General features: G+C 42.1%; 2 protein-coding genes across 3 annotated transcripts in view; both read left to right on the forward strand.

The window, feature by feature from the left end:
* Positions 1 to 5,970: 5,970 nt before the first annotated feature.
* Positions 5,971 to 12,909, forward strand: LOC147018109 (hyaluronidase SFHYA1-like). Its single transcript, XM_085897469.1, has 3 exons — positions 5,971 to 6,961; positions 9,202 to 9,291; positions 11,724 to 12,909. The coding sequence occupies exons 1-3, from the start codon at positions 6,047 to 6,049 to the stop codon at positions 12,042 to 12,044; spliced, it is 1,326 nt and encodes a 441-aa protein (XP_085753595.1). The 5' UTR covers positions 5,971 to 6,046; the 3' UTR covers positions 12,045 to 12,909.
* A 6,465-nt stretch (positions 12,910 to 19,374) lies between these two features.
* CCDC174 (coiled-coil domain containing 174) overlaps positions 19,375 to 25,516 on the forward strand; it is a 68,872-nt gene continuing 62,730 nt past the window's right edge. For both annotated transcript variants that reach the window (XM_085897470.1, XM_085897471.1), the window contains exons 1-2: positions 19,375 to 19,573; positions 23,617 to 23,721. In XM_085897470.1, coding sequence (XP_085753596.1) covers positions 19,532 to 19,573; positions 23,617 to 23,721 — 147 coding nt within the window. In that variant the 5' untranslated portion in view covers positions 19,375 to 19,531. The remainder of the gene's footprint in view (positions 19,574 to 23,616; positions 23,722 to 25,516) is intronic.

Raw genomic sequence — 25,516 nt, forward strand, 5'->3', positions numbered from 1 at the left:
CTTCCTTACCCCTGAGATAAATGTTTGCAGCTACTGTAAGTTACCCTCACTGTACTTGTGCAAATGTAGAGGCAAAAAAGGTATTTAACTGGAAGGGCACTTGGTAGAGCGCATACCTCCACCAGGCTGGTTAGTTTACGTTTTCTATCCTACTGATGGTTCGAATCCAGATACGGACCTGAACTAAAACTTAATTGGCTTGTTCTTGCCGCCGAACCAACTCATCCACCTAGTTTCATCCGAATCCGTCCATGAAATTTTGAGATATTGTGCTATATATCGTTTTAGCCTGATAACTCAATGGTGAAGAATCACTTTCAAAATTTTAGGATCCAGATCCAGATCTTCACCAAAATCTAATCATTTCGTCCTTGTCACATATCAAAACTCTCCACCAAATTTCGTCTGAATCTGTCCACAACCTTTCGAGAAATCCTGCTATATGTCATCTTTGTCCTATCTCTCAATGGTGAAAAATGAATTTTTAATTTCTCATATCCAGATCGGGATTCAGATCTTCATCAAAATCTCATCATTTCATCGGTGTCACACACGCAAGCTCTCAACCAAATTTCCTCTAAATCTGTCCACAACGTTTTGAAATATTTTGTTCACAAACAAACAACCAGGCAGGGGTGAAAACATAACCTCCACTAACCTTCGGTTGTGAACGTAATAAGTCTGCCATTTTCCCCTCATTATCCACCATGTCTTTTTGCTGTTCCTCAAGTGGTCCAAACTTATTGTAACCTGTTCCTTACTCTTTATATACTTCAAGAATCCCTTGCCGTTATGTTTAATATGTTGGCTATATCCTTTTCATATTTCCTTTGGTTTGATGAGTTATTTTATTAACTTGCCTATGTTTACTTCTATACAAATGTGAATCAGACTCTAGACCTGTTATTTTGTACTTAAAGAAAGCCTTTCTGCTTAAACTTAATAATATTACTTACCTCCCTGCTTAACCACCCTGGTCTCTTTTTGATTCCACCTTTACACCTCACTCATGGATTATACCTACTGTACACCCTGTGCATCTGCCCCTTGAAGGTTGCTCATTTCTCTGATGGAGACCAACCTGGAGCACTACTTGTCTTCTTATACCCTCAAAGTTTGCCTTCCTGAAATTGAACAGCCTCGCACTACCATCCCAAACTGCACATATCAACAATATAGTTGCACACACGATGTTATGGTCACTTGTATGCACATATTCTCCTACCGTCACCTCTTCAACCATATTGGGATCCTTGCTTTAAAAAAAAATCTAACACTGCACTCCTCGTTGGCTTTTCTTTAAAATGACTTAAATATAGCAATCCTGGATTACATCTAGAAAATCCTCCTCTGCTATGCTCTTTCCCCATCCCTGGACCCAATCCATCCCTGGCAAATTAAAATCCTGCATAATGGATGCTCTTCTCTTTCCACAGGCCTTTCTGATTTATTCATTCACTCTCTCTCTCTCCTGCTGTTCCCTCATGCCAGGGGCCATACAGACGCATCCTACAAGTATCTTACGATTATTACAATCTCTCATCTCAATCCACAAGTAGTCCTCAACATAAACTTCCTCCTTAATGCCTCCTCCTTTGTATGCAGCACAAGGCTGCCAGTAGCATCATTTGCTGGGGCCACGGCTGTGCCACTGATGCAATTCCCCTGTTGCCAGCAAGCTGGTACTCATTTCACCGACCTCAGAAGGATGACAGGCTGAGTCAACCCTACCTGGTGTTAATGCAGTGGCCCAACAGAGGCTTGGACTCGATACCCTATGATCTTAAACCAGCCACCCTAACTGCTAAGCCAACACCTGGCTTCCCACATCCCTATATACACTTTAAAGCGGCCTTTGGTGGCTTCAAAGTGGACTTCTTGAGTGGTAGTATGTGAAAAAAAAAACAAACATGTAGTAGCTTGAAACTTTTTTCCAGATTCTGAGTACCTACACCCTAAATTTGGGGTCTCAAGGTGCTAGCTACAGTTTGGCCGTGAAAAAATAACGTACAAACGCACAAACAAATACGTAAAAAAATGTTCATCTAATCAGGTGTAATCAGACTGATAACACTGAACAACAAATTTCAAAAATTTTTTTTTACTGGAGATGTGTAAAGTGATTAAGACTAATTTGGGTACACTGATTTCAAAAATCATAACCGTTTTGCTGTATCACGTCAGGATTTTCAGGAACAGAAATATTCCCATTGCCTAGAAGTCAGGATTTCAATGAAATTTACATATGTCTTTAACATGTCTATTTCGTACAATTGTTGTTAACTTGTGTTATATTTCTTTCTTTCAGATAAAGATGAGTAGGCGTTCCTGTACCAATCATCCTGACAACTGTTATGTCTGTGGTCGGTATACCAAAAAAGATCAACAGCGAAGTATATCGACAGCAGTGAAAATGAAGGCCGCCTACTTTCACTACTTCGGGTGTAAGGTGGGGGACCAAGAACAGAGCTGGGCACCACACATCTGCTGCACAAGCTGTCACACAACCTTGACTCAGTGGTTGGTGGGCAAGCGCGCGAGCATGCCATTTGCGGTGCCCATGATATGGCGTGAGCCGCAGAATCATCATGATGATTGTTATTCCTGCTGCACAAGCATCGCCGGCTTCAACAAGAAGAATAAAGATCACATCAAGTACGCTGACTGCATCTCTGCTCGTAAACCCTTGCCTCATGATGACGAGAACCCCGTTCCAACACCTCCAGCTGATCAGAACATAGCTGTAAGCAGTGGTGAAGAGGATGGTGATGATGAACCTTTTGAACCCGACACTCAAGAATCACACCTTCTGAACCAGGGAAACTTAAATGATCTTGTAAGAGATCTCTCGCTGTCAAAGGCGAAGGCAGAGCTGCTTGGATCAAGGCTGCAGCAGTGGAATCTACTTGAACCTAACACCAAGATATCCTTGTTCAGAGCACGTCACAGAGACATGGCTGAGTTCTTTGAGATGGAAGACACGATGACATTCTGCAGTGACATCAACGGTCTGTTGAAAGAACTTGGGTGTGATCACGATCCTGCAGACTGGCGCCTCTTCATCGACTCGGGGAAGAACAGCTTGAAGGCTGTTTTGCTCCACAATGGCAACGAGAAACCATCAGTCCCACTGGCTCACGTGTTCGGCATGACAGAGACCTATGAGACTATGCGGCAGCTGCTTGATTCCATCAAGTACAATGACTTCAACTGGCACATCTGCGGAGACTTGAAAGTGGTGGCGCTGTTGTTAGGGCTGCAGTCAGGCTACACGAAATACATGTGCTTCCTTTGTCTCTGGGATAGCAGAGACGACAAGAATCACTGGACGAAGAAAGATTGGGAAGAGCGAAAAGAGCATGTACCTGGTCGACACAACGTGAAGCATGTCGCCCTTGTCAACCCAGCCAAGGTTTTCCTTCCACCACTCCACATAAAGCTCGGCTTGGTGAAAAGTTTTGTACGGGCAATGGATCTGAATGGGCGTGGGTTTTTATACCTCAAGGAAAAGGAAAAAGGAAAAAAAAAAAAAAAAAACACCTTGTCGGAGGCCAAGATCAAGGCTGGTGTCTTTGTTGGACCGCAAATCCGACAGATTATGAAGGACGAAACTTTTCCGACAACTCTAAACCCCAAAGAGCTGGCAGCGTGGAGGAGCTTCAAAGCTGTGACGGACAACTTCTTGGGGAACGAGCGCGCAGACAACTATGAAGAAATAGTGCAGCAGCTGCTGGAGTCCTTCAGGAAACTTGGCTCCAGGATGTCCCTGAAAATCCATTTCCTACACCAGCACCTGAACTTCTTCCCTGACAACTTGGGAGCAGTCTCGGACGAGCACGGCGAGCGATTCCACCAAGAGATTTCACTCATGGAGACGCGTTACCAAGGGCGGCACAACCCGAACATGATGGGCGATTTCTGCTGGTTCCTGCATCGTGAAACTGACACAGAGCAGCACAAACGCAAAGCCAAATGCCTAAAGCATTTTTAATTACATTCTAGTGGAGTTTTTCTGTAATTTCTATAATTCTGAAGCATTCATGATGAAATAAATGAATAAATGAATTTTTGTAAATTTCATTGAAATCCTGACTTCTTGGCAATGGGAATATTTCTGTTACTGAAAATCCTGACGTGATACAGCAAAACGGTTATGATTTTTGAAATCAGCGTACCCAAATTAGTCTAAATCACTTTATACATCTCCAGTAAAAAAATTTTGTTGTTCAGTGTAAGCCATCAGCTCAATTCAATCTACAATCTCATTTTAAACTGTTTGAAAGTATAAGAATGAAACGTCACAAAGTCCATTTTTACTGACGGTTTAGTAATTCTTCTGTATAGAGTAGATGTCAAATATTGAATGATGATTGGCTCTAAAATGTTCAATAAACGTAAGTTGCCTTTTCGAACGAGTCGAATGCCACAAAAACACTTTGACAAACATCACAAATTACTTTGTTGTATTGCTTGTATATTGATACGACCTGCTTATGCAAACGTCAACATTTGCACAGCACTAATTGTCAAGCATGTAAAACCGTTTGAAACTATTTGCATGCAAATGAAAAGTGGAGGAAAAGTCTCATTAATAGTCAGTCGATCATATACAGCACATTTAAAAAAATAATTTTGATGCTCCAGAATGAGCAATTTTCTTGGTGTAAGCAACAACTGCAAATTGAGATTTCATAAACAGAATGTTCATGCAGAACAGAACGATGTACAAAGTTTCTAACTGCTGATGTCCACAATGCTAATAGACGTTATAATTTTTGTCTCTGATCCATTTGTTTTTTGTACCTAGGTCTATATGGCGAGGACATTTCTGATACAATGAGGAACAGAATGCGAGGTTCCTTACCCAGCACGAGGAATGTTACATGCGCCACATGCAATGTGTTTCGCAAGAAGTCTGGATCGGGCAGGGAGTGAGCACTTTGACATCCCATTCCCATTGGCATACAAGTAGTTGGGATTTGGTCTTTGAGTAGACTGTTAACAATACAAGGGTGATGATGCTTGGGCATACTGCCATCCTTGTCGTGACTTTCTTTGACAAGATGCTACAGGCTATCTCTGATGGCAAATATCTTGAGCCGAATGTTCATGTGCATTGGCAAGAATGAAATTTTTGATATTTTGGCATTTACCAGAAATATATCTCGGTTGGTAGTGTGCCCACTTCTGAAATGTCTGGTTTTGGGTTATTGACCATAGTTCAACTTAATGCAGATGATGACAACTCTCACTTTGCCCACAGGTTGTCATGATGTCAAAGCTGAGATCTGCACATCCACATCTCCATCGGAAAAGTCTCTTACCAAACAATGCAGCTTTAGTTTCATTAAATTTGCCATTTTCATCACGAATTCTGCACTTTCCAATTATTTGACGATTTGAATATATTTTTCAATTTTAAAGCACATATTAAGAATTTCCATTAGCAACAGATGATGTAAAATGAATTAAATGAGTTGCTGCTGGTGGGGTAGGATTTTGTATGCAAGATCTTTGGCCATGAGACAGGAAAGAGGCAAAGGGGCAGTGGGACCATGGTGGGGCCCAAGAAGGAGACCATAATTGGGATGAGTTCAAAGTTAGTGGTGGTCCCACAATAATCTGCCCTGATGGTTGTAAATAAAGGCTGAAGGTCTTGGGAAGAAATCTTTGCTTTTTAAAACCTTGCCATTCTATTTCAGAAGGTTTCCAATAATATCGCTGTAACAGGCAGCTCAATGCTAAGAAGTATAAATCAATCACAAATCGATACAAATATCAAATGTATGTTTGAAGAGTAAGGAAACAACCCTCACTCTGGATGATTTAATCAATGTACTTTTTATCATCTGAGAATGTGGACGAATAATCACATTTCAGTGTAATCAGCATTGGTGGAGTTGCGGGTCGCTGCAATATTAGAGTTACATTGTATCCTCCAAAGACAAAAGCTTTATATAAGAGGTTCAGCAGTTGTTCAGCTGAAGATGATTCTTTTCTTAGAAGAATTTTTTTTGTTTGTTAATCTTCACTTGGTCTTTCATTGATGATGGAACTCTTTCTGTTGATCACAGTCTTCATCTCATCCTTTTCTTTGATCTCATCAACAAAGACCATCGAACCACCATTTATCCCTGGCAAACTACTGATCACTGCCTGGAATGCACCGTCTCACCTCTGTGACATTTCTTTTAAAATCAAAGTGGATGTGAGCATCTTCGATTATGTGGGCTTTCCGTCTGGACATCTGAAAAATCAAGATATTATGCTATTCTACGAAAGTCAACTCGGTATCTATCCTCACATCGATTCCGAAGGGAATGCCATACACGGGGGTGTTCCACAGCTCGGTGACCTTCGAACTCACTTGAAGAAAGCTGAAGAAGACATTCAGAAACTCATTCCCTCAGATTCTTCAAGGCTCTGCATCATTGACTGGGAAGCATGGCGTCCACTGTGGCGACGTAACTGGGGCTCACTATCCATTTACAAACAAATGTCTGAGAAGTTTGTACAGGAGAACCTTACTAATATTTATCCCACCTGGAAAATAAAGACGATAGCTGAGAAGCAATTTGAGAATGCCGCAAAAAATTTCATGCTCCGGACATTACAGCTTGGGCAAAGGCTCAAACCCAAATGCCTTTGGGGTTTCTACTTGTTTCCCAATTGCTACAACTATGAGTACAAAAAGGAAAACTTCCTATACACAGGCCGTTGTCCAAAAATAGAACCCTCACGAAACGACTTGCTCCAATGGATGTGGCATGAATCCGATGCGCTGTATCCCTCAATCTATGTGGAGTTAATGCTGAAGGACAGTCCCAAAACCGTTCCTTATGTCCGTTATCGCTTGGACGAAAGCATACGCGTTGCCTCACCACCACTGACTGAGAAGACCAAGTACATATTCCCGTATGTCATGCCCGTCTACACTGAAACGGATACGTTTCTGACAGAGGTGAGATGCATGGCGGTGCGCATTGACAAATATCAGTCAAAAGTGAGGTTCAGTGGAGCTTTGATACATCACTAGTTTCATTTAGTACATTATTGCACAGTGGATGGGGTTTTGCAATTGCGTGTGTCTGTCTGTCTGTCTATCTGTCTCTGTGTGTTCAGGCCATAACTTTTTTTTTTGTACCATTTGAACTCTTGTCATCAAATGTTCCACAAAGCATTATTATGAGAATATGGAGAAGATTTATTGATAATTGGGTCAAAATGTCGAACAGCAAACTCAGTAAGTAGAAGTATTCCTTAATACTTACAGCATGAGAGCCATACAGCATGAGAAGGCCGGGTTTTGTAATCACTTCCATGTTTCTTTAGCTACAAATAGAGCTTTTATCATAGAATTTTCAAAAACCTCCATTATGAGAATATGAATAAAGCTAATTAATAAAAAAAATTTACATTTTTTTTTCCCCCCCTTTTTTAGTTGTTTTCACCAAGTTTAGTTTGCGTACAAAGTGGACGTGGACAGGCTTTGCATTTTGAGATGCTTTCGATTTATGATTATCATTGGAATAGTTTTCCATAAAAAAATAAAAAAACAGACAAAGATGTTTTGTCCAATCTTGTTGAACGGCAGGCAAGTATTTCTCCTGAGAAATGTTTACAAAACAAAGTTTATCTTTCACTGCAATGATAAAAAAATGTTTCTGTTCATCTCGAAGAATCTCACGTGAGTTGTTTTTGGTTCGGCTGGACAAACCTCTTTCAACTATATTTAACCTTCAATCTTTCACCTAAGTTTCTCTGTTCCCCTCTGTCCCATTTATATTATGTAACACACAGAGGGACTGGTGAGTTGTTGGCCCAGCTTTACTGGGGGAAGGGTGAGAGGGGGTCTAAAATTGCTGAAAAATTGGCTATGTAATTTGTGGATGCCCCCTTATCGTGCTGTTGCTGATTCATCGTAAGGAGTGATATCTTTTAGCATCCTAGTTAAAAAAAAAAAAAACACATGAACTGTATTTTCAATGTGTATAATGGTATGCTTCTTACAAAATGTGTTTCATCTTTTTCTCTCTTTTTAATTTTTTTTGCCTTCAGGTGGTGTTTGCCATAGTCTTAACCTGAGTATGGCAAGATGGTGTTTTAACCTTAACCTGAGTATGGCAAAATGGTGTTTCAACCTTCACATGAGTATGGGAACAAGATGGCCACCTTGAGCCTGTTATTGTGTCATTTTCAAGCATGCTTTCGACATGACAATGACAGCTCCAGTGAACCTGTCTGTCCTTTCTGAAAGCATGCCACGATTAAAACACAGTTGCATGTTTTGGTTTTTTTTTGCCAATGACGATCCGCTGTTTTCATCTGGTGCCAATGATAGCATATCTCGTTAGACTTTGCTGGAATGGGCATTCGGTGGGTTTAGTAAATTTTGGCATTGGTGCATCACGTGAGGATTGAGACCGTCTCGGTGAGGCCTACGCGATTTGACGCCATTGCATTGACTGATCGTCAGGCAGAGAGCTGACATTGAAAAGCAATAAAATGAAACAAATGGGAAGGCCACCGAAGCAATCAATGCAATGTTTTTGAGGAAAAAGATAGTAAAATAACATATCCTTAATAAAAATTGCAGAGGAGTCGGTTAGATGACAATTATAAAAGTCGAAGTAATGTGGTGGCAATTGCTGCCACCAAAGAGTTTGGTCCATTTTTTTTTTTTTTTTTTTAGGAGCGGGCAGCAGTTTCTCTTTTGCATTGAAAGCTCCCTTAGCACCACATCTGATGAGAGTCTTTGCCAGTTCAGGCCACCTAGCCTATCAAATAATTCATCCAAAGCGAATCACGACTTGCATCCGACTGTCGAAGATGGCTTTGAATAATGTTGGTCATCCTGCTCCCAGTCAATAATGCACCATTATGGTGCTGCAGAGATCACATGCTCAATATGCTTTCAATTTTCAATGCAATGCTCGTTCTCAAAGGTGTAGGATGGTGCTTTGCCTTTTCCCAACCTCATGAAGAAAGGTCTCATCCAGTTACCCATCCTTGTTATCTCTCCGAGCTCCGAGCTTTCAGCTCACGCCAACCCCTATGTTTTCTCATGCAACCCTACTTCTAACATTTTACAAACATCAATTTGACAAATTTAAACATTACTGAAATTTAAACGTTATTTCATGGATTTCATGTTGAGAATTGGATCAAAATCGTTTCCTCTTTCTCCCATTTGCCATGCAGTCCGACCTCATCGCGATGGTGGGAGAACCCGTGTCTCTCGGAATAGATGGATGCATCTTCTGGACCAGCAGCCAAGTGACAGTTAAAAAGGTAAATTTAATTGAATACTCTTGTCATTCACGAGCTGGCAGAATAACAGACTCCAGAGAGGTGTGAGCTAGTTTCTGAGTTATCTAGCCTGGGTTCGAATCTCCACCCACACATAAACTGTCGTCCTGGTGTTTCACATGCAAGGCGAGGTATCGGTGTGTGTCCTGGCCATCGCAAGGATGTCAAGGTGGAGGACCCATCAGCCAGTACTGGTTGACGGTGGACGTTAAAGATCCTATGTTGTCCTTTGTGAAGAGTAGGCGAGTTAGTGCTGCAACCCTGGCTAAATTCCAACTCCCTGCCAAAGTTGAGTGGAGTGAGTGTTCTGATCTTCTTGGACACTCCTTGACACGAAGTTACATGGCTTGCAATCTCAGTGTGGTTGTTGTTTGGTTCAGCAGCTCCTGTACTATTAATTCATATTCCCAGGTTGATCATACGTCGCTTGTGAATGGTCGCAGCGTTACATTTTTATATACAGAGTCGAGGCTTGTGGATGAGCTTGAACACAGAGCACACCAGGACATAATGGGACGAAAAGAACAGTGAAAGTTACTGGGGGAGGATGCATGCACGCACACACACACACACACACACACACACACACACACACACACACACACACACACACACACACACACACACACACACACACACCGGTAGTGGGGTAGAGGGACAAAATAGAAGGGGACCTAAAGGAAGAAAGGATAAGGGGGAAGAACGAAAGCAATGGGTGCGGGACAAGGACACAGGGGATGAACAAACTGAATACAAGTGCAAACTGTCAATCACAGAAGTGGAAAGGAAAACTGTTGAAGAAGCAGAAAAGGAGCAAAAAATTGAAGAAGGGGGGGGGGGGGCTGATAACCTGGAAACATGGAAAAGGTATGCTTAGGGAGGGTTAATGAGGGTAGAAAATGTGAAGAGTATGGATGGGACATCATTCATTCATTTTGTATGTCGCATGTCGCTGCTGGTTGCATCACTGCCAGGAGCGCAGTTGTGTCACCAATGAAGTAGCCCTGTAGGTTAGGGCAGGAATTTGTAATTTGTTCATTTTGCCGGCGATAGCTCATCTACTCTTCGCAAAGGACACCGTGGGATCTTTAAAGTCCACCAACTAATGCTGCCAGACGGGACGCTCATTTTAAAAGACAGAGACCAGGAGTAGTTGGGTGCGACTGGGTAGGTTGGGCACAGGGAGTGTGGGGTTGGGGACACAATATTTTGAAGCATACACATTGAAGCATACACAGAGAATTGAGGCATTCAGCCACCTTACAAGTGGAGTTGGGTGTGGTGCTATTTGAGATGAGGGAAGGGATGGAAGGGGAGCAAATTCCAGAGACAGACTTAAAGAGGTGCCACCAGGTCTTTGAGGAAGGACCCAGGTTTGAGAGTTCAGCCTCGAGGTTGGCCAGGTTTTCTTTTCTGGCTCTTCTGAGTGGACACACACTTGCTATTCCTCTGGCTATAAACATCTGAAAAGAGGAAGAAAAAAGTTTTGTGAAACTAATGGTCCCGTTGGTCCATTTGACGAAATTTTAATTGGTCTTCACAGCCTTGTTGCATAACCGCCTGCCATACTGCTTGAGCATTAGCTTGCCTTTCACTTAGCCCAGATGTGTTTGGGGCCAGTGCAGGGATTGTATGTTCATTATTATTATTGCCGTATGACACTAATATTAATATTATTGTTGTAAATATTATTAGTATTAATTAATATATGCTATATTACAATTGCATCATTATTTTTGTTATTTATTTTGTAATTTGAATGCCATACCGTGGTAGCTAAGGACATATTAAGCTGCTTAATACACCTTAACATGGCATGCATTTAAAACATGACAATTCTAACGGATTTTTTTTTTATACTTAATTAACGTAATCAACTCAGGAGGTTATGATCATTTTGGTGTATTACATTCCACATCAGAATGCTCTCGTAGAGCTCCACAAAAAACATGACACACCGCACACACACACACACACAACTCATCCATTTAAAGTAGAAGTATGAATGAGCAATATGAAAACAAAGGACTGACAAACCACATTTTCTGCTCTCAAATCACAAACGAATGATTTCGTGATCCAATGGTGAGACATCTTCCACGGTCTCATCTCAAGATGTTTTCTGTTTTTAAAAACCTCCTTTATTTTACCTACAGTCACTTATAACCTCTCCCTTCACCGCAGAGCATGCATCAGCACCTGTACTTGCACCAACACTCAGTGTTTGACCTGTCCTACGCCTCTTTGCTTCACGTTCGTTCATCACCGAAATTGTGTACTTTTCTTCCTTCAAAGTTTATAAAAGTTTCACGTTCTTACAAGAACACCATTCTTGAAATGAGCAATTTCGATTGACATTGTACTCCTAACTCCACCATGGTAGGTAAATTTATGATTGTTCTTCATTCCTCCAGGACTCGTGCCTTGCTATGAGGGACTACATGGACAATGTTCTCCAACCATATTTGACCAATCTCACGACCGCTGCACAACTGTGCAGCACGATTCTGTGCAGTGGCAAAGGGCGATGCGTGCGCAAGGAACACACTGCACCTATTTACCTGCACCTTCCGAGATCTTTCAACATTACACCCTCTTATGAGGTGGGAGAGCCACCAAAGGTGACCGGTTGCTTGTTGGAAGCAGACGCCAGGCAAATGCGAGATGATTTCTTCTGCAAATGTTGGGAGCCAGACTGTGAGAATTTTTCTGAAGAGCAGCACTGTATTACCTGATGTTCCAATATGTTTTTAAAAACGTCATTTTAGCTTGTTTTGAGTTTCCATACTAACAAGCATCTCATGCTGATGTGATCCCAGATTCGAATCTTATAAAAGGTGTTGATTTGCTGATTGTCTCTTAAATCCTTGTTCTGCTGGCGATACACAGTGGAAACTCGCAATCATGAACTCTCAAACTTAACAATGATCCAAGCCCATTGATGTCCAACATTTTGCACAAGCAAGACACTCCCTGTGTAAGACACAGCCATTTTTTACAACCTACTCATGAGTGTATCAACTGTCCACTTGGGTTCCAATCTCGGTGCAGCTCAAAACTGCCACCCTGTTGTTGCACACCGACGTTAAGCCCGAGCAACCATCTGCCAGCGCTGGTCATTGGTGGATGGTGGATGGTGGTGGGAACAATTGGGACAAGTACAACAACTAGGTGTAGAGTCTCTTTCATGTAGGCCACTCACGTGTCACTACACACTCATACAGTATACATACGTGCATCAGACAGTATACATACGGTACTTAAAAACAGCTGGGCCGCTTTATTTCATCACTTTAACGTGAAGTCTCTTCCGGTGCATCAAAACAACACGAACGAGGCCTGGAGCTGGATGACTGGTGAAAGTTTCAATCGATGCAGATTTTGTCTCCAATATGTGAGGAAGCAAAATTGTTGATTTCTCCAAAAACAAGTGAAACCTGATGGTGACAAATAATTCTGTTTTCTTTTGCATGAAGTTTAGCTCTTGTTCATAAACTTCATTTTTATTCTTCCCACATCATCATTCGGCCAGTTTAGAGTATTTTGTGTGTTTTCATGGTTTCTTAATTACAATAAACATCTCCTATATAACACAAAAAAGGCTTGGATCTTGACCGGTCCGTTCGAGTGAGTTCCCTCTGTGTGTGCAACCGACTGCAGCCAAAACTCGCACCACCAACCACCCTCTCTTCCTTTAAACACTTCTTCACATACAATGGTCATGACAACCTTTGATTGCTCATTCAACAAAAAAACTACCAAAAGTGTATGAACTTTTATTTTTGCATTACTTTTGGCTTTGTTTTTTTAGTTCCTCGTGGAGGATCTCTAAGTCTAAGTCTCACTCACGTTGTTGTTCTTGTGGAATTTTTTGTTTCACTGCCTACAGTTTTCATCGAAACTTTCTGAAACTTGGCATATATATGTAGAAATACCCTGCGCAGACAGTAACCATCTCCGATTTTGAAAATTCCTCCTAGAAAAAAAGTTATGACGTCAAAATATCTCCTCTTATGGAAATCGCCGAAAAAATTGTCTCTGAAACTAGGCAAGCTTTTTGAATTCTGTTTGCGGGGATCGAACAGGGCATTAGCAGAGATGAATTACCGCACATATGATACATCACTATGACCTCATATCAATTTTTATGACGTCATTCCTATTTTTTGACATTTTTTGTTTCACAGCCCAGAGTGTTCATCGGATCTTCGTGAAACTTCCCATGTATATGCAGAAAGCCCACGCGCAGACAGTAACCAGCTCCGATTTTGGAAATTCTTCCAAGAAGTTGACGTCATAATATCACCGCTAATGGAAATCACCTGTACCATTATCTCTGAAACTAGGCAAGCTGTTTGAATTTTGTTTGCGGGAATCAAGCCGGGCATTAGCACAGATAATTTATCGCAAACCTGATACCTCACAATGACGTCATATTCGTTTTTATGACGTCATCATTAAGAGGACGAGGATCTTAGCTCATTTGAGCTTGTTCTAATCGTATCCATTAAGTAGCTGCTGGTTGCATCATTTGTAGAGGACGCGGCGACTGTGCTGCTGATGCCGTGCCCTCGATGGGATGCAACGGCCCGCCCGTGAAACACCAGTACGCCAGTTGAAACGCGGGTCGGGAATCTAACTTCAAATTGGCAGCTCACCAGGAATTCATGCGGTACTTCTGGGTCATATAATCCTGTTGGCCTATAAGTGCCTTAAACGTTTTCATCAATAGGGTGAAATCAGTTGAACTCAGCATAAAGTCATTGCGATTACCATGGTTCATTATGATGTGTTTCACTTGCATTTAAACTCTGCAACTTATGTGATAATTGTTGGTTTAAGTAACAATCTCGATCTGGCATCATCTTAATTTGTCCAGGAAGTTGCTTCATTTTTTCCAAACAGGTAATCTTTGTGAGGTAGGCCAAAAACAGACCCTGGAGTCTGGCTGCTCAACTGACTATCCTGTGCACAATTGGATGCCCATGACTGGTGGTGGAGCTGAATCATCCAAGGTGGAGTTTAGCTCCTCAACAGTTTGAAAAAGAAAAAAATATATAAAAATTGGCTGAGTTGAAGTGCGAAGAGTCTTTCATGCCAAATCATCGGTGTAAAAGCTTGTCCCAAACCTTGGGTATATCGATACGTTGGACACTGTCCATGGAGCGATATTATAACAAAGCAGGTTAAAGGCAACACAGACCCGTCCATGAATTGCCTCATCCTCAAAGTCCAGAAGCAAAATGAACCTTCCAAACCATTTTATAATCCAGATTTAATTAATTTTTTTTATATTTATGAGTCCGAATGGATTCACTCCCTGGAAGATGTGAAGGCATGGAAAACTTTGGATGCCCACAACCGGTTGATAATATCTGGGTGGATCAGTGATGTGGTTGATCATGTGAAGAATCTGAATGGCTGTCACGTTGTGTGATCAAAGGTAGGCCTATAATACATGAATTACAGACCATACAAGCAAGCATGACGTTATACTGCATATGTTAACATCATGGTTACCTGTCCTGCCATCTCCTTCAATACTCTCGGATGTATTATCCAGCCACAAAGCTTTTATATCTTCTTTCTTCATTTCCAAGAAAGCACAAACTAATGTGAAAGACAGTTACTAAAGAATCAATACCAACAGATTAGATGCCCAGTTTAACGTGCATCCGAGGGACAGCACACACATTGATGAATCACCCAACCTGTGAAACACCAGGATGGCAATTTATAGCTGGGTTGGGATTCAAACCCGAGCGAGACAACTTGGAGGGAGTGTGCGTACCTCCAGGTCATCCTGCCAGTCCTTACCAGATGGCACTAAAGTATATATATATATATATATATATATATATATATATATATATATATATATATATATATATATATATATATATATATATATATATATATATATATATATATAACCTCTATTTCTTAAATACATCGTTTTGTTGAAAAGAGTTGGTTCAGAGAGTAGAGACGAACTGATTTGACTTTTTGTTAAAAGGGGATTCTGAATTGTAACATTAAGTGGGTGTGAGTGTGTGAGTGTTAAGCTTGTTTATCATGGTAAAATGTGTTTTTTTCATTTATCACTCATTTTGGGGACTCAAATGGTTTTGTATCGTGGCACGTTAAAACTTGATGTGACGGTCGATCTGCCGATGACGTCACAGCCGACATTTTTTGCAGGGCTCCGAGGCCTCAAAATTGCCACTAAATCACTGCTCATGACTGTGTCTGTGCTTGTGCATTTTTCAACCAGACCTGTGTGCTCCTCAACCAAGTACACAAGGTAATTAGACAAAGGTGGAGGCTATTCAGCCCATCATGCCTGTGCCACATCAACACCACACCAATTTATCAACTTCAGATCAAAAGAAAGAAATGGTAAATGTTTTTTTTCTTTTAAATAGTGTTTTTTGTGGGGTTTTTTTTTGTAGTTTTTGTCGTTTTCTTTCCCGGGGGGGGGGGGCATGAGCTTGGGTACAAAACACACATCAACCACACAATACCCCTTGACAATATCCCCACCAACGGCATTCCATACACATGCACACAATCAGGCATCAATGCTCAAGCTACCAAAAAGTCCTGGCACCTATTTAATTGCAATTTAAACTTATATTCTGTTTCTGCTGCCACTACCTTTACAAGGAGGCCATTCCATGCATTAACTACTCTCTGAGTGAAAGACTGTCTTAACTCTCCTCTTCTTCACTCTCAGGCTATGGTCCCTGGTCTTATGACTGTCGACTCTGCAGAATAATTATTCTGCAGGTATTTTATCTCTACCTTTCATTATCTTAAACACCTCTATCATCTCCTCGTAACTGCCTCCATTTTACTGCATAAAGCCCTGTCTCCTTCAGGCGCTCCTCATAGCTGAGTCCAGCTCGGCCCGGAATCAATCTAGAAGCCCTGCGCTGAACCCTCTCCATGGTATCTATGTCCTTCCTAAGTTGTGGTGACCAAAACTGCACACAATATTCTAGATGTGGCCCTCACTAAATTCCTGTTTTATGTTAACACCACCTCTTTTGATTTATAATTGATCCCCCACTGAATACAACCTGAAACCCTATTTTCTTTATCTGAAGCTGTCCGACATTGTGCTGCCTGCTGACCTCACATATATATTACCATCCCCAGACACACTCCAAAATTGCCCCTTGCATCCTGTAATCTCTATTTTCATTGTTCTTTCCCTCCCCCAACACTTTACACTTGCTCAGCTTAAATTACATCTGCCAATCTTTTTCCCAATCTATGCAAGTGTCAATACTTTCCTGAATCTGATCACCACCCCCTCTGCCATCCACCTTACCTCCAAGCTTTGTGTCATCTGCAAATTTGGAAAGCTTACTCTTTACCCCATTATATAAATAATTGATGTAAATAATTAATAGTAATGGTCCGAGTATTGATCCCTGAGATACCCCACTACTTACATTCCCCCAGCAAAACATCCTCCCAATCACAGCCACTCTTTGCTTCCTACCACTAAGCATAGAACTCTAAAATGTTTGTTAAACAGGAACTACCTTTGATAAACCCATGCTGACTACCTTTAATTAGTTGATATCTGTTTAAATGGTTCCTCATCTGGTCCTTAATTAATGTCTTCAACACCTTCCCCACAACTGAAGTCAAACTAACAGGTCTATAGTTTCCCAATTCTTCTCTGGATCCTTTCTTAAATAATGGTGTTACATCTGCTACACTCCAATCCTCTGGTACCTGTCTTGACTCCAGTGAGCTATTGAAAGTATCCGTTAATATTCCACTTCGCTGCTCAGCCACCTCCATCAACACTCTCGGGTGTATATTATCTGGACCCGGAACTTTATCTTTAGTTTAGAGGAATCTTCGTCAAGGAATAATTGATTGAATGCTCCCGTTAAATCAAGCTTGGAAAATACTTTTCGCTGTGTGCCATTCTGTGTTATGTTGGCCAAGAAATCCTGAGTACTTGGTAGTTTGTAATTATCATTCTCAATTGCCTTGTTTAGGGCTTTATAGTCACCACAGACTCTGACTGATTGATTCGGTTTGGGATCATCTACTGCTGGTGAAGCCCAATCACTGACTGCAACCGGTTGCAGTATTTCTGCTTTTATCAGTCTGTCATACTCTTTGCCTACTTTGTCTGCATTGAGTATGGAATTTGCCATAACTTCTGGAATACTGGTTTAGCACTTGGCTTTAATTTCAGTGTTGCTGTGTACCCTTTTATCCCTGCACTGGGAGTAGAGAATAGTACTTTATTCTGATCTAGCAACCTATTGAACTCTGGGGGGTAATCTTTTGATTCTGGGACCTTGGTTTTGGAGATTTCTGACACTGAGAAAATATTTTCCCAATCTAGTTTGATTTTACTCAACCAATCTCTCCGCAACAGGCATGGACGTGTCCCCTTTACCACCACAAGTTCTCACAACACCTCCGGGTTACCCAGATATTTGACTGGTACCTTTACCCAACCAAATATAGGATATAATTGCCCCGTGTTACGATGAAGAGTTATGTTTGCATCAATCAAAGGATACTTATACAGATTATTTCTATAAACAGTGTCTGAGATTGTTGAGTGTGACACTCCAGTATCCACATCCATGGTGATATCACAACGTCCTTCAGGCCACCTTTACCTTGACAGATTTAACCTTATTGTGAGAGTCATCACCATTTTGGTACAAACCAAATGGTCTCGTTCTGAGTCTGATTCATTATCACTGCTTGAATCAAATGGTCTCGTTACCCACCTCCCCTCTCACCCCTCCTCCCCTCCCCCTCCCGCTTCCCTCCCCCTCCCACTCCCCTCCCACTCCCCTCCCACTCCCCCTCCCACTCCTCCTCCTCCTCCCACTCCCCTCCCCTCCCCCTCCCACTCCCCTCCCCCTCCCCTCCCACTCCCCCTCTCCTCCCTCCCCTCCCCTCACCCTGCCATTCCCACTCCCACTCCCCTCCCACTCCTCCTCCTCCCACTCCCCCTCTCCTCCCCTCTCTCACCCTGCCACTCCCACTCCCCTCCCACTCCCCTCCCCTCCCACTCCCCCTCTCCTCCCCTCCCCTCCCCTCACCCTGCCACTCCCACTCCCCTCCCACTCCCCCTCCCCTCCCACTCCCACTCCCCTCCCCTCCCACTCCCCTCCCCCCTCCCACTCCCTCCCCCACCCACTCCCCCTCCCCTCCCCTCCCACCCCCTCTCACTCCCCCTCTCCTCCCTCCCCTCCCCTCACCCTGCCACTCCCCTCCCACCCCCTCTCACTCCCCCTCTCCTCCCCTCCCTCCCCTCACCCTGCCACTCCCACTCCCCTCCCACTCCCCCTCCCACTCCCCTCCCCTTCCACTCCCCTCCCTCCCACTCCCCTCCCACTCCTCCTCCCACTCCCCTCCCACTCCTCCTCCCACTCCCCTCCCACTCCCCTCCCACTCCTCCTCCCACTCCCCTCCCACTCCCCTCCCACTCCTCCTCCCACTCCCCGTCTTGATATTCTCGCCAGCGAAGCGACCGACAGGTTGTATTTGCGAGTTTTAAATATTATATGTGGAGATGGAAAGTTGCCGCGAGGTTTAATAAATATAATCAGAATTACATTTACCTCATCATTTGTAATTATATCATGCTCTGAGGTTGTGAAAATTTGTCCCAAAGTACTTTCATTTCCATTGTGATTTTTTTTATTGAATTCCGATATTTAAAATATTTTATATCATTCTAATAAAATATATAATTTTAAAAATCCGCATATTTCAAATAATGTGATCAAAGAGTCTTAAATTGTTTATTTTATCGTTAAATTTACATTCTTGAACATATTTAGCAGAAAATTTAAACAGTATTGGCTTGAGCGGTGTATATATATTGAAGGATCTGTTACTATACCTATTATTATTCTTCTTCTTCTACTTCCTATACCGCAGAGACCTGAACGGAGTATCACGATCGCACTGAGTTTTTACTAGTTGTATGATTATTCTGTCCCAACACTTACAGTCTTCGTTTTAATGCATTTTGAGAGGATTAATAGAAAAATTCGATCACAAGGAAGAAAAGTGTGAAGGATTTGTAATTATCTTAAGATAACGCCGTGACGTCAGCTCTCCAGCCGCTTTTGACTCGTCGCTTGTTGATGACGTACGTTTTTCTCTCAGGTGAGAGGAAAGCTGCTTGTGCGAGGTTTTCTTTTCACAGCGAAAACCTACCAAAATGGACAAAAAGAAGAAAATCTATGAAGTAAACGCGTCTTCCGTAAGTTTGTCGTTATTTACAACATCGGTTCAATTACAGTGGCTAATTTGTGGTCTTTATCTGTTTGTTCAGCTTTACAGAAATTTTGCCACAATGATTTTAATCGTAGTGAATGGAACAAGGAGTTGATACTCTCGGTCTTCCGCCTTTTGGGTGGTATGAGGAATAGATATCTGTAATAATATGGAATAGGCAAAGCCGAGAAGCCAACGTAGAATTCTTCTTACATTCGCTTCTTAAATATATCAAATTAAAGTCTTTTTGCTATGAAAAAATAAATATTGCCTCAACATTACCTTCACAACAACAACTACACCGCCGAGAACAGGATCTCATCTGAAAAAAAAAATTACCTCAACATTACGTTCACAACAACAACTACACCGCCGAGAACAGGATCTCATCTGAAAAAAAAATTTCCTCAACATTACGTTCACAACAACAACTACACCGCCTAGAACAGGATCTCATCTGCAAAAATAAATACTAGAAGCGAACGTAGTATTCTTCTTACATTCGCTTCTGACTTTACCTATAACTTGTTCACAACTGTATACGCAATTTCCGGTTACTTCAGCCTGGATTCGGGATCAGCAATCGAGTAACGTAAATCACGATTAAAAATTATTTTTTGATGATGCGGGAGATATCTTTATTAAAATCAGTGTAGGAAATATACACCATTTCTGATATTATTTGGGTCCTTCATGTCTCCGACGATGCCTTTATCTCCCGGCATGCATCATTCCCCATGACAAAAACCGGAAACAAAAAAAAAATCCAGAAACAAAACGGAAGCAAAAGAGTCATAGGCAACAACACGGATTCACAATTGGCAGGGTATTGTGTTGTTTTTGTTGTTTCCTATTCTCTCATGTGCACGTGTTAAATAATATTCACAAGATAGAAATAAAACCCAATCGTGTTTATACACCGCACAGCGTTTAAAAACAACCGGAAGCAAAAGGTCATAGCCAACAACACTGATTCTAAATAGCCAGGGGTATTGTGTTGTTATTGTTGTTTCCTATTCTCTCACGTGCACGCATTAAGTATGAAGTTCACTGCGTTCGCTATGAAATGTTTAAATGTTCAACTTTTTTTTTTAACCCTTAGATGCATGAGTGAAAAAAGATAATGCAAGAAAACAGCCAAACTAGGTCATTTTTGACCCACTTATGCATCTAAGGGTTAATATCGTGTACACAAGCCAAGTTACCGAGATGGTTGCCATGGCAACATAATCCAGCCAATCACAGCTGTGAGCTCATCAGGTTGAGATCATGTCATGAGGAATAGATAGGTGTAATATGAAAGGCTAAATGTTCAACGATTTTTGAAATATCGTGCACACAAAACTACATGGACAGATGATCGGTCAGTCAGACAGACCTCATTTTAATGTCTTTTCTCATAACCCCCTCTCCCCACCCCCCACCCTGCCCCCCCCCCCAGTCTCCAACCTTATAGGAGGGTGGGGGACATAGGATGTTGAGGTCATGGAGAGATTCACTTACCTTGGCAGTGACATTCATGTCTCTGCTGGCTGTGAGTCAGAGGTCAACAGACTTCTGGGTCAGGCCTGGGGAGTCATGGATTCACTGGATCATGAGGTGTGGCGCTGCCGGTACCTGTGCGGGAGGACAAAAATCTGAGTCTTCAGGTCCTTGGTGCTTCCAGTCTTGCTCTACGGATGTGAGACTTGGACTCTGACCAGGGATCTGAGATGGAGACTTGATTCCTTTCCTACCAGGTCTCATCAGAGAATCCTTTGCTATCGCTGGTCGGACTTTGTGTCCATTGAGCGGTTGCTGAGAGAGACTCGGATGAGATTTGTTACCTGCATAGTCCGTGAGCGTCAGCTGTGGCTGTATGGACATGTGACTCGTTTTCCTAACACTGATCCTGCTCACCAGATTCTCTCAGCGAGGGAGTCTCGTGAGTGGAGGAGGCCAATGGGCCGACCCCGTGTCTCGTGAGTGCAGCAGCTTGATCAGCATCTCAAGGAGATGGGGATGGGCCAGGCATCTGCCTGGGGTTGCCAGACTGAGGCCCCTGGAGTACCGGCAGAAAGTGGACGCAGTGAAGCGCTGCTCCGGCGCATGCTCCCATACCTGACCTGGGGACATCGACTAAGTTTACATAAGATGTAATTATTGGAGTTCGCCTTTGTATTCCAATGGTATCATGGAATGCTGAGCCTGAATTGTACTTTGTCTCCTGGACAGACTCATTATTTTAGAGGTTCTTTTCAGTTTATTTCGGTATAATTTTGAAGGGATATACCACGTATGGATAAAATGCTTTTTGACCGAATGAGATTGCACAATCCTTGGCAAATTGACAGTAAACTTCAAAGTTTTGAAAGGAAGCCTCACTTGTTACTGCCACTTGAACAAAATTTTATATCATCAGTGTATATGTTGAAATGTTGGTGCGGTGAGGCTTCCATTATGGTGCTGTATTTTACTTTTGGTTCCAAGGTCAAGGCTCGTGGAAGAACGAGCTGACTGGTTAGAATGCAATGTACTGACAGTGGATGAAACGAGCAGTCAGATGGACTCGCAGGAGGAGAGGAGCAAAGGATACCTATCAACCTGCAAGCAAATCCTCATGGGGATGGGTATAGTGGTGTGGGTGGGGGTTTAATGAGGATAGAAAAGATTATGGTTATGGATGGAGGATAACTTTAGATGGTAGAGCATCGCCAACTTAATGCCCTGGTGTGTAGAGTGCAATTGAACAGACTGTGGAAGGAGGTTTCACAAGTGTGAGAAGTTAGTGATGAGCTTACATTTTGGGAGTTTCACAAGGAGGGGAGGAACCCATTATCTGGAAAAAAATAACATGGGCAAAAAATGGCGGTTTTTTCCCCGAGATAACGTTGCACTAATTTTCCGTTCTCGGAGGTTGTTTGCATTTTTAGCAGTCACTTCTCTACCTTAATACTGCAAAAAATTCTGGAGAAAATTTGACGTTTTATCGCGTTTTATTATTAAAAATTTTTTAGAATAAAGCAGATCCGAACTGAGCCTGTCCTGGTTTCATGATCAACCTGGTACAACATCACCCAGTATAACATACAACAACAGTTGCTCTCCTAAATGCCATCCATGTTTGCCCAATGCCTTAAGTCTATTCATTGAAAATTGCTCTTGAAATGTTAAAATGAGGTTTCCGACACAGAAAGTGCTTTTGTGAAAATTCCCATCGATGAATTAAGCAGAAACCGAAATACAGACTTTCATGAAAACTCCAGAAAAGTTCCGAGTTCCAGTTTGGGTTTCTTTTTTCAGTTAGCTTAATTTAACAGCTCAGTTTCTTTTATCCCTATTATGGATTGAGTGATGGTGTGAATGATAGTAATGGCAGGATGAGTGGTAAAAGACCATTATCTGCCGAGAGTTGTGAAACTTTGAGGCTGTATTTGAATTGAACATTATAGTATAAATATAAAAGTTGTTATTGTTCTGGAGTATGGTTTTTATAAAAATGATATACCAATTACTGCAAAGATAATTTTACTGTAGTGTAAGTATGTATTTTTTTTTTTAATTTGCATGGATTTCTATTTGTGCAGTTAAAAATGTTACATTTTGATTCATGAAATTATACAGGATATCAAAATGATGATCTCCCTATTTGAATGGACAAATTAAAATGCTGAAACATTAGTTGTAGGTGATACCACAGCTTCTCATTTGTCATGTGATGAGGATTCTTCCATCATTGGATGAACCCCAAAATAGTATTGGATCAATACAGTTAGGGATGTATCCCTTCAAAGCTTTTTAGTGTTACTGGCTTTATCTTGCATTTCAAGAATGCTACATTATGTCTTTGTGGATGGAAATAGGGTTTGTTTGTTTGAATATTGCTGTGAGCACCATATTGGCACAATGGTAGTGATTTGAGGATGCTCTCTGGTGATGGTAATTTGTTTTTAAAATGTATGGTAGGGTGCTGAAGGGCCTGCACAGTGCAATGCCATGCATACTTTTTTGGTGTATCCCATCTATTTTCCAAACCCCTGTTCCTTGAAGCTGGTGGACTTGAAAGCGGAGCTTTTTCGCAAGCAGCAGCAGTTTCAGCAGCAGCGCCCCAGTGAAACCCCGGTCGTTATTTTGGCCCCTCAAACTGCAGCAAAGGTTTCACACCAGGACATGGCTGTTCATGAGCACACACTCACACTCATTTGCTTAAGGATCACAACCGTCTCTTCATTTCTATGCATGATATTCAACAATTGGGAAATATGTTTGAAGTGAAACTAAACACGCTTCAAAATTGTGAATTACTATTTCTGATCGTTATACAGTTTTACACCTTACATCTTTACATAAAAACACTCTTAAGCGGTAAATGCACCTTCCGTGACTTTCCAAGCAATTTTGCAAGACACAGTCATGTCTTGCCTCTTTTTTTTGAGTGTGCAATGCACATTTACGACTTGGGCCTTTCACAACCATTCAGGGACCCCTCGTTGGCAAGACGTATCTGCCTTTAAAAACTTTACTGGGAAATTCCTTGTGGTTGTATTTGCTGCTTAATGTTGCATTCATTAATAATGATCCGATATAATTATCGGTTTTTGAAAGTTTGAGTTAAGTTTGTCTTCAATGGACTTGCGTCATTTGTCATAGTAGCCAGATATTCTTACTTTAGATGAAAAAAAAAAATTTAATGGGATTTTGGCAGCATTATTCAGACGGCCAATTTAGTCAGTAAGTGTGGAACGATCTATATTAACAAATGTCAGTGTGTCTCCTCCATAACTCAAAAACCATGAAACCTATCAGCCTGAAACTACATGCATACGAAGAAAGCGCCAAAGAAGTGCATGACTGAAAATTGGGTGTTTTGGTTTTTTTATGCCCCCCCCCCCCCCATTTTAAAGATTTTGAAGCCAAAACACCCCTTTTGAAGAAAATTTTACAGCCTTATTTAATTATATCCTTTATCAGGCACCATCCTCGACCACCTAACTTTCTGTAGTAAGGTGTCACCTGGGTTACCTCGCTGGCCTCTGAAGCTGCCATGTTTTTTTGGCCTGCTCAACAACGCCTTGATTTGGAACAGACCGCAACGATTTCTTAACGATAGTTAATTTTTTTCACTTTCCTCATATTATCGAATGCCTGTTCATCATAGCGATGAATTGCTGTACAAATTGCTTTTGTAAGTGCAATAGTTTTCAAATTTGGAGCTCGGAGTGATTTCATGCATTATATGATACGATTTTCCATGATCTACTGTGGTGGACTAAAGTATATCATCACAATATGATTTCGGCTTTGAGGATCAGATATCGTACAGACTAAATAAGTGTCAAAATCTGATAATTTAAAGACCTCTTTATTCGCAACGATCGTCCGCAAGTTCTTCACATCACATTGATCATATCGGTCATCCCATTGATTGATCCCAACCAAACATATTATGCTCACACGCGGACTGTCGGCATTGGCTTTAACAACGCTAAACTGAATCACTCGTGCAGTGAGAATGAAACACACAACAATTAGCAATTTATGAACCACATTGTGCGTACGCATCTTGGTTGTCGCAACGTCGAGGCGACTTGCGTGCCGGTCGTCATCTGAACGTCGATGAGGACACCGCCGATGTTCGCGTTCCGCGAACTTCTTGAACGCGACCGGCTCGCTCCAATCCCCCGCTGAAATCGCCTGCACGATACGGGTGTGCACTGTATCATGAGCGCAACGGAAGCGCGAGAGACCGTCGCAGCTGGCATGGCCCCCGTTGCTCCAGACCCGTATATCGTCGTTGCAGGAAGCAATGAACGGCAGCCCATGTTGCATCGTCGCGGCTCCTGTTGCTGGAACCTCGCCCTCGGGTCTCGAGGGAGGCCCGGGCCCAAACGGAGGTACGTGCCCCGAAGGAGGCACAGGTGCACCTGGAGGTACGAACTCTGACACAGGA

The sequence above is a fragment of the Eptatretus burgeri genome, chromosome 10, assembly GCF_056783735.1.
Source record: "Eptatretus burgeri isolate ZD-2024b chromosome 10, Ebu_testis_v1, whole genome shotgun sequence".
NCBI classification, from domain to species: domain Eukaryota; kingdom Metazoa; phylum Chordata; class Myxini; order Myxiniformes; family Myxinidae; genus Eptatretus; species Eptatretus burgeri.

Bases quoted from the DNA above. Each gene is read 5' to 3' on its own strand.
- LOC147018109 (XM_085897469.1), top strand. From the start codon at position 6,047: ATGATGGAACTCTTTCTGTTGATCACAGTCTTCATCTCATCCTTTTCT. The intron at 6,962-9,201 runs GTGAGATGCATG...TTTGCCATGCAG, and splicing joins CGGATACGTTTCTGACAGAG to TCCGACCTCATCGCGATGGT. The intron at 9,292-11,723 runs GTAAATTTAATT...TCATTCCTCCAG, and splicing joins GCCAAGTGACAGTTAAAAAG to GACTCGTGCCTTGCTATGAG.